Source organism: Thalia democratica, chromosome 5 (genome assembly GCF_965202585.1).
Source record: "Thalia democratica chromosome 5, ktThaDemo2.hap1.1, whole genome shotgun sequence".
In the NCBI taxonomy this organism is placed as follows: Eukaryota; Metazoa; Chordata; class Thaliacea; order Salpida; family Salpidae; genus Thalia; species Thalia democratica.
The window spans coordinates 69,589,156-69,598,264 of NC_139169.1; the positions used below are offsets into that span (position 1 = coordinate 69,589,156).

At 26.7% G+C, this 9,109-nt stretch overlaps 1 protein-coding gene across 1 annotated transcript; it reads left to right on the top strand.

Annotated features, from left to right (window-relative positions):
- Positions 1 to 1,718: 1,718 nt before the first annotated feature.
- LOC145836807 (uncharacterized) lies at positions 1,719 to 5,320 on the top strand. Its single transcript, XM_082944579.1, has 4 exons — positions 1,719 to 2,325; positions 2,455 to 2,585; positions 2,668 to 2,826; positions 5,306 to 5,320. The coding sequence occupies exons 1-4, from the start codon at positions 1,719 to 1,721 to the stop codon at positions 5,318 to 5,320; spliced, it is 912 nt and encodes a 303-aa protein (XP_082800705.1).
- Positions 5,321 to 9,109: the final 3,789 nt, after the last annotated feature.

A 9,109-nucleotide genomic window follows, 5' to 3' on the forward strand; every position in this document is an offset into this window, starting at 1 on the left:
ATTCAGTGTTATGCTATCATTTTTCACTAAATATGATATTAATAATTAATATAAATTTTTCAGTTTATTTTTCATTTAATACTCTTTTACATGCAGATGCTAGTTGGAGTAGTTGTAGATAATATGGAGCCTGCTGGAAAACGTAAAAGAACATACAAGAGACAATATCGCCAAGAATGGGAATGGAAACCGGAATTTAAAGGTTAATTATATGTGGTATACTATCAAACTCAATCCGATTTTATTTTTTTATTTTTTTGCACATTTAAATATTTATTTATTTTTCACTACCACTTTTACCCGTAACTCTTACCCTCGATTGGTAAGCGGATCTCGAATTTGATTTGGTGGATTTTGAACGTGTCCCACTTTATGTACACAATTGTTTTGTTTTAAATAGACATAACATACATTTTTTGAGTTAAATAGTCAAAGCTTTTTAGACTCTTAATAATTGAACTTTTATTGAAAAAATCGAAAATTTCTAAAAACAACTCTTTAATAACGTTTTCAACTAAAACTAGTTAAAATTTTTGATGTAGAAGTAAAAAAGCTAGTTTTTTAATACTAATTTCAACAAAGCTGAACACAGTTTGAACAAAAAAATATACAGACATACTTTTTTGTAAATTTCAGCAATGCCTTTGCATACTAAACATTTTTAAAATGTTTTTATTTGTAAATCATTAACTGAGAAGAAAAACCTTAAAGTTTCAATTTTATTACAAAATATAGAAAATACTAGTTTTACAGTCAAGTAAGGAATAACACAATTGTCTTTTTTGTTAAAGCTTAAAAAACTAATTTTCGAATAAATTAGTTTTTCAACTATATACAGCCAAATTAACAAAACTTTTAGATACTATAATATAGTTTTTTTTATTACTATATTTCATAGTGTAATTAAAGTTATATTAGTTCTATGATACTTAATATACTCCTGATATATCTTTGTAAAAGATGATAGTAAATAAGCTCTTTAAAAATGATTTGTTAATTTTAGTACTATTTTTTACTAGTTAATCTATCTTATTGAAAAAATATAGACTTATAAAAAAGTAATACTTATTTGTTCAAAGATATGTGGTTGAATTTGTAATATTATTGAAGGTTTTAAGATAGAAGATTTAGTAGTACATGAAGTTGTTTAAACTTTTTTATAAATTGTCACAATACTTAAATGTATTATATGATTTGATTTTTCAAAAACTAATAACAAGATCTCAACTTCTAGAGGATAAATTATGTATATTAAATTATTTCAAGATATTTCAAAGCAGACTCAGTTTAGGTCATTATAAATACTTAAATGTATTTATATTTCAATGATTTTGAACGTAGTCAGTTGTGTTTGTAGTTTCTAGTTTGTAGGTTCTGATCGGAGTTTACTAAGCAGAAACCTTCTGATTCTTATAAAAATTTTTGGAATTATTTTTAATTTCTTTTTATTTCCTTTTGTAACATTTTTTTAGTAAAAAACAATACTGCTTTTTTATTTTACATTTTGCTTACTGCTCAAGCAAAAAATAACTTGTTTTAATTCTTTATTAATTTATAGTAAATGTTTGTATGTTTAGTTGCTACAGGTAATATTTCAACTACTTTACTCAAAACTCAAGTTTTTAAGACATTACATTTTGTAATTGCTCATTATATTGCATGTGTGTTTTTCAGATTGGATTCAACCGTGTCATAATGGTAAAAAAGCTTATTGCAAAATGTGCAAAGTTGAGCTGCAAGCAAAAATGGACACGCTGAAAAAACACGCCTCGTCCACCAACCACATTGCGAAAAAGTACTTGACGCAACTTCACGAAAACGGTCAGGACAACCACGCAATGATGTACTGGCCCAGATCGCTGCTGGAAAAAAGAAAGAACCCTTTCAGTAAAAAAACCAAAGAATTGCAGAAGAAAGACAAAGATGACGTGATGACAAGAACTATGCTCGAACAGAGCAGTTCAAAAACGTGCTCACTCGATAAAGGATATTTCAAAATCTTAGATGTAAACAAGATTTTGAGCCCGGGTGATGAAATCGACCTGACCAAAGCGATAGATTTTGATGCTGATAAACTGTCTACTGCGGAAACTTCTGATGGCCATGAAAAAAGAGTAACACTCACAGTAGAAGCAAACGAAGCAGGAGACACAATTTCGTACAAACCGATCGAACAACTAATACTCAGAACACCCATACCTATGAAAAGACCTGCTACAAGCAAAACTGAGATTGCAGACTCTGGTCCCTCAACAAATGAAGTGGAAAATGTAGATTTTAATACTTTTATTCTTGATCAGATAAAAATTGCTGAAGCAGAACAAAGTGGGTTAATTTTTTATTTTGTTTTAAAATATTTTGCTAATAAACGAGCACCTTATCTATTTTTTTAATATGTGAAAAAAATATTTTGATCTTTGTACTACAACAATTTTAAACACAACCTCTTAACAGAAGCAGAGTCTAAAGAATTACTTCTAGATGAAGATGAATGGTATTCCCCTAAAGAGTTCACCCACATCCCAGAGAAACTGTCAAGGAAGAGAGTTCTGTCATACGGCACACTATACTTTGTCAAATGGCAGGTTACTAATATAAACAGTTTTTTTTAAATAACCAAGTTTTGCGTTAGTTTTAAATATATAAAAAATAATAATTTATTTGCAGGGATTGCCAAAAACTGCTAACACATGGGAGAAATTAGAAGACCTAGAAGTCAATTACCAAGGCCTAATTGACAAGTTTGAACAAAAGTACAAGCTGCAGGAAGATAAGAAGAAGAAAAAGCTTGATGCAAAGCAAAATGCACAGACGCCAATTAAGCAGGTACACTTTTATAGCTAGACTTAAGTGTATCAGTATCATAGATATTTTATTCTTAGGGTAAATTTATTTTTTTTCCAATAACGAGAATATGTCTCATTGTTTTGTAATAGTTGTTTCCATGTAATAAGTTTTTTATTCATATTAGTTTTATTACAGTCTTTTTTTGTAACTCTAGTTTTGTTTAAGGGCATAGGGTGGTTAATCACTTTTTCACTAATTGATCTTGTTTTATAGAGTTTTAACTAAGTTACAATAATCTTTTTACATGTTTTAATAATTCAAAATTTTTTTTGAGATATAGCAGGTCAAATTCAGAAGCAACAATAGGTTTCTTATGGGAGGTGCAAACTAAAACAGCAAAAAAAGAGTATTTCACTAAAAATATATCTTTTCCTACATTTTTTGAGATAACTACCTCAAATTTTCAGGAAATGTTCCTTGCTTTATTTAAAATTTTTTTTCCATTAGAATTTTCTGAATATTGCAAGGAACATTTCCTAAAAGTTTGAGGTAGTTATCTCAAAAAACGTAGGAGCAGATAGATTTTTAGTGATTTCTTTTTATTTGCCGTTTTAGTTTGCACCTCCCATAAGGAACCTAATGTAGTATCCGGCTATATCTCGAAAATTTTTTGAGTTCTAAAAATCTGTTAAAAGCAACTTGTAGCTTAGTTAAAATCAATAAAAAAAGACTAAATTGGGAAAAGGTGATTTACCTCACCTACTATCTTTAAAGATTTAAATGTCTAAGAAAAATTTTGTTATTTTAAGAATATAAATTTATTTAATTAATGAAAAGTTTTTTTTATTAATTTGTGTCGTTTTCCGGGATTAGAAATTGTGTTTACCGACTAAATTTTCAATACTATAATCATAGACTTTAAGAGGTATCTATGTAAGAAACTGCAAAAACGAAAATAGGTTGAAATCGATACTTAATGAGTAGTTTATGCATATTACAGGGTTGCTAAAAAACCTGAAAACCTAGAAAAACCTGGAGTATGACAGTTTAGTCTAAAAAATGTAGAAAACCTTGAATGTGAGATATTTTGAAAAAAAACCTGCAAAATCCTGAAATTTTAAATAAGATTTATAAAAAAAAACTGGAACTTTTAACAATTTTAACATGTTCAGTAGTAAAAATTCGAATTAAAACAAAAAATTTATCACATACATAAGACTTTTTGTCATCATCATTTTTTTTAAGTAAAAAACTTATTTAAACTAGCTTTACAGTATCTTTTAAATGTGTTTGTACTATTTGACACAGTTTAAACTAAGACTTAACTTTTAAACTAAGACTGGACGCAAAAATGTATACTTTTGAAAAACAACAAGAAAATTTATCAAAAACATTTGGCAACCCTCATATTATAATTTATTTTTTCAACCAAGTTCAAAAATAAAAAAACAGTTTTAATTTTATTAACAAGGCAACACATTATGACATCATAGGGGTTCGCAGCAACAACAACCACCTCAAATATTGTTTTTTTTTTTATTAAGTAAAATTTTTGGTAATTTCGCTTAAAATTGCATTTATACTTGCATTGAAATATTTAAATTTGAGAGAAAATATATTCAATATAGTTTTTGTTGCTCCTTAACCCCATAACTTCATCACGCGTCACCTCTACTATAAGTTATGGTTTTTAAGCACTTGCGAATAATTTACAGCGTACCACTTATACAACAAGTAAAGTATATCTTTTAATGTTATATTGACATAAAACCGAGACATAAGAAATTTAACAGTAATTTATGTGTATCAGACTTGAAAAAAAATGATTTATATCTTATAAAGTCTATTTAGTAATAATTGCGCTAACAATTATTACATTTGGGGTCAAAATAGTTTATTAATAATAAAAATTTAGGGTTTGAGTTTATAGTAGTTTTTTTATACACCAGGCGTTTTTGGTAAACTAGTAATTTGCTTATTTTTTTATAGACCATTCACGTAGAAGGCTGCTATAAAATATTTTAGAATAAACTATAAAGTTATATATTTTTAGTAAATTATGTAGTTGAAGCATTTCGAATAACTTTCCCGTTGATTAATGTGTATTAATTCTGTTTGATATGCCTGGCAATCAATTGTACATCTAACAGTCAAACTAACTATAACATTAGTATGCACGTTCTAACATTAAAAAAAGTTATTATGGTAAAAATGTTAACCTCAATACTTTATAATGCAAACTTTATGATAAAGTTAAAATGAATTATTTACTTAGCGAACCTAGTGATAAAAGTTGAAAAATAAACCTCGGTGTTATGTGACTGCTTTATATTCAAAAGGACATACTTTTAAATAGTGAGCCAGAAAATTTTTAATTTTTTTTTAATATATGTTCATTTAGTTTTTATTTTACAAAACTCACGAAAAATATACTACAGTAAACTATATTTGGTTTTACTTCTACTTTCAATGAACAATTTTAATGATATGTAAAAACTATATAAATTTTATAAAACAGGTGAATCCCGGTTGAAATACTTTTGTTTTTATCACAAATACCGTGAATTTGTTTGTTCACAATATCTAAACAAAAATTAATCAGCTGAATAAAAAACTAACTTCTGAAATATAATCTATTATTAAATCACAGGTTTCCGAAGAGGGTTATTGAAGTTTTTGAAGAACAGTTTTCATTCAGAGATTGCCACCTCAGATTAACTAAATTGAAAATTCATTTGGCCTTTCTACAACATATACTATTTCAGAAGAATAATAAACACTAATCTTAGCAGACTGCAATAAATACCCTGGGAATAATGGGGAACAATCTAGATTAACTTCTAAAGAAACGATTAAGAAAAACAAAAGTTTAAGAAGAATGTTATTATGTTTTATTTTCTAGCTAATAAAATTATTCAATTTGTCAGTATAACATGTAAATTATTTTCTTCAACTTTTGTAATTTTCATTCTCAAAAAGCCTGTAGTTTAGCATTAATTGGTTTTATTAGCAAAGTTTCGGCTAAATAAATAAATTTATATTTGTATAGTTTTGCTAAGTAAAATCATTTTCACGTGTTTCTATGTTCTTCAGTCTTATGTGATTTTTGTGTTTCTCAGTATTAATTTGTGTTTATAGACAAGACAATCTAGGTTTAAATTAAACAGTGTTGCTTTACATTCGTACTTTACTCATAAAACCAAATGAAAATGTAATATATCTCGTATACAGATTGCAAAATTATTTAGTTTTTTTTTGAGTTTCAAATTCAAATAAAGCCCATTTACAGTAACATTAAAACTTGGAATTTTTTCTTTCTTTTATCTAAAATCATGTAGTATCTGCTTAAGGCTATTCGTATAACTTCGTAGTATTAAAAGTTTTAATTAGTACACTTTTTATTATTGTTAAAAAGTCGGATTTAATATAATTTTCTACTAAATCTAAATACAAGTTGGATTTGAGTTGAAAAGCTGTTATATTGTTAAAAATATGTTTTGGTAATTCTAGAGTTTTATTTCTTAAAATTTGTGTTTCATATAAAGTGAATAAAACTTAAAAAAGACAAGTTAAAGTTTTTTATGTTAGGTTGATAAGTTGATAATTTTATATATACCTGTTTTGTTTGTTATTATATTAGCTTAATTATTTATTTAATTATATAAATGTAGTTGATTATAAACTACTGGATTAGCTTAAAGTCGTTATATTTTGTGACAATTGACACTTTTGCTGCTGTTTTTATCCATTAAAGTCATGAAATATTTATCGCTTTTGTAAAATGTTAATAAACTAATAACTAAATGTCTGTACAGTAATAAATTAAGTGGTTACCCTTTTTTAATATTTTTATAAAAAAAATTTCAATCGATGAGAACTGTAAAAGTACAAAAATGCCATCATTTGAGACACTTGTTTCAGAATTAAAGAATAATTACTTAGTTATGTTTTTTTAAATATGTTTTACAAATGTAAAGGGTTAAAAAATTAAATAACATAAAGATAATACAATGTTTAACTCAAAGCACTACATTGAAAACATGTTACAGTGATTAGACAAAAAATCTTTTTAAAAGTCTTTACAAGAAAGTATTTTATTTTAATCAAATAACGTTTTACTAAAAATAATCTTTCTAAGTTTATTTACTTAAGTATGCTCCAGATCAGGGTTCCCAAAGTGGGCCATGACAGATACTCAAGGGGCCATGAGGTCATAATTTGAAACTTACTTTAAATATTATGGAGCTGCTGATGAAGAGCAATTTTGGTGCAAGGGGGCCAAAGCTTTTTAAATTTCTTTAAAGGGGCGATTTTGAAAAAGTTTGGGAAACCCTGTTCTAGATAACAAAATCAATAAGTTATTCAAATCGATTTATCTATCTAAAAAATATTGTAATAAGTAATAAAATATACTTACACGGCACTCCAAGTAATTATAATATGGTTTTTGAACTTTTTTTTGTTGAAAACTAAAATCTAGCTAGAGCTTTTGCAGTTTCAAAAAAATATATTAAGACAATTTTTTAAATTTTATTCTTAAATGGCTAACAAAATTCGACTTTATACCAACAAATATATACAGGGTTGCCAAAAAATCTGGAATCCTTATCAAAAATTACCTAAAAATCTAAAGTTTTAGTTTATTTTTAGAAGTAGAGTAACAAAGTTTTTGTTAATACAAAAAAAAATATTATAAAAAGAAATAAATTGTACCAATACATTTTTTACTAAATAAAAAATTCAAAGTAGCTTTAAGATATCTTTTTAATTGTTCAGAAAACTCTGAGATATTTCCAAAATTCGTTTGACAACTCTGTATAGGAGGGTTTTCCCATATTTTTTCAAAAGGCCCCCTTAAAAGAAATAAAAAAGCAATGGCCTCCTTAACTCCAGAATGGCTAGTATAAATTTAAAAATAACCATTAAAAGCACCTATGACTTTCTTTATTTTTGCTTTTCATCCATTCCAAAAAATCTGGTGCAATTCTAAAATCATGACCTCATGCCACGTCATTTGTCCCCTTTGCTGCTCGTGGTCCCTAAAATTTCTGTCATGGCCCACTTTAGTAAACTGGGTTGTATAATAAATTTATTTAACTAATTGCCTTGTCAAGAACTTGTAAAATCTACAAGTAACTGTTAAGCATTCACTCTTTATTTGTATAAAACTTTTAGAGTGACATCTATCGAGCACTATCTACTTTTTACATCTAGCATTTTCCCAGTGTTCATTTCTATTCATCTCTAGTAGTTGTAGGTAGTCTTAGGACACAAAAGTAAAGTTTTTGCAAGCTGCTTTCTGTTGATATAACTCGTAGAAGGTTTTTTCATTTTGAGACATTTATTTTTCGAGACATACCTTTGATGTGCCATCCGATGTTGTGTTAACTTTGTCGTTCAAAGTTATAAGAAAGTTCTTTTAGGCAGGACATTTGCTTCATAGCTGAATAATTTGTATAAAAGAACTTTCTACAATTAATATGTTTTAAATGCAGCATTAGCGGGTGAAGTTAAAAACAAAGAACCAAAAGTAATTTACTTAATACGATCAAATAAGTTAATAAGACGAAGCGCTCACAGCTCAACACAAATAATTAAGTTGGGGAATTTTTTAGGAGTAATTTTTCTGCAACACCTCACAAAAATACAATGCTTCTCCACTGTTGAATAGCCCGGTTTTATTTGAAGCTCACTTTTTAAAGTGAAAAATTTCAAACTATAATAGAAATCACTTATACAGAATTAGTATAAAAAATAAAGCACAACCTTAAACTTTTGATTAGTTTTGTAGTTATATTTATATGTAATTTTGTTTTCATACGTTACTTTGTTTCAAAATAAGTAAACAATTTTAATTAGAATAAGTATAACCTTTATAACTATTTTAGTTAACTGTCAGAAAATGTTAAAACTTAATGGAAGATTTTTATAAAAAGACTTTGCGTTTTCAAATTTATATCTAAAAGGTAGGTTTATATTAACGAAATAAATATTTACACATAAATCTAAACGTACAAAATATTATATTTATTCTGATAAAATTTTAACACAGAAGTTTTCTTGCTTCAAATATTTTTTTTTATGAAAAAATAACATTTTGCCGACGAATTAGCTCAAAACTAGTCTAATGTACACAAGTTGTCTTTAATCGAAATTGTAAACAGTTTATTAATTTTTATTTTTTCATAAAATCAACAACTGTTTTACCTCTGCTTAATACATTTGTTAAAACACATAAAAAATCAAATTTAAAAAGATAAATATATATTTTTTATTGGTGATTAGTGATAAAAACTAATACGATCAACTCACTGTATTCCGA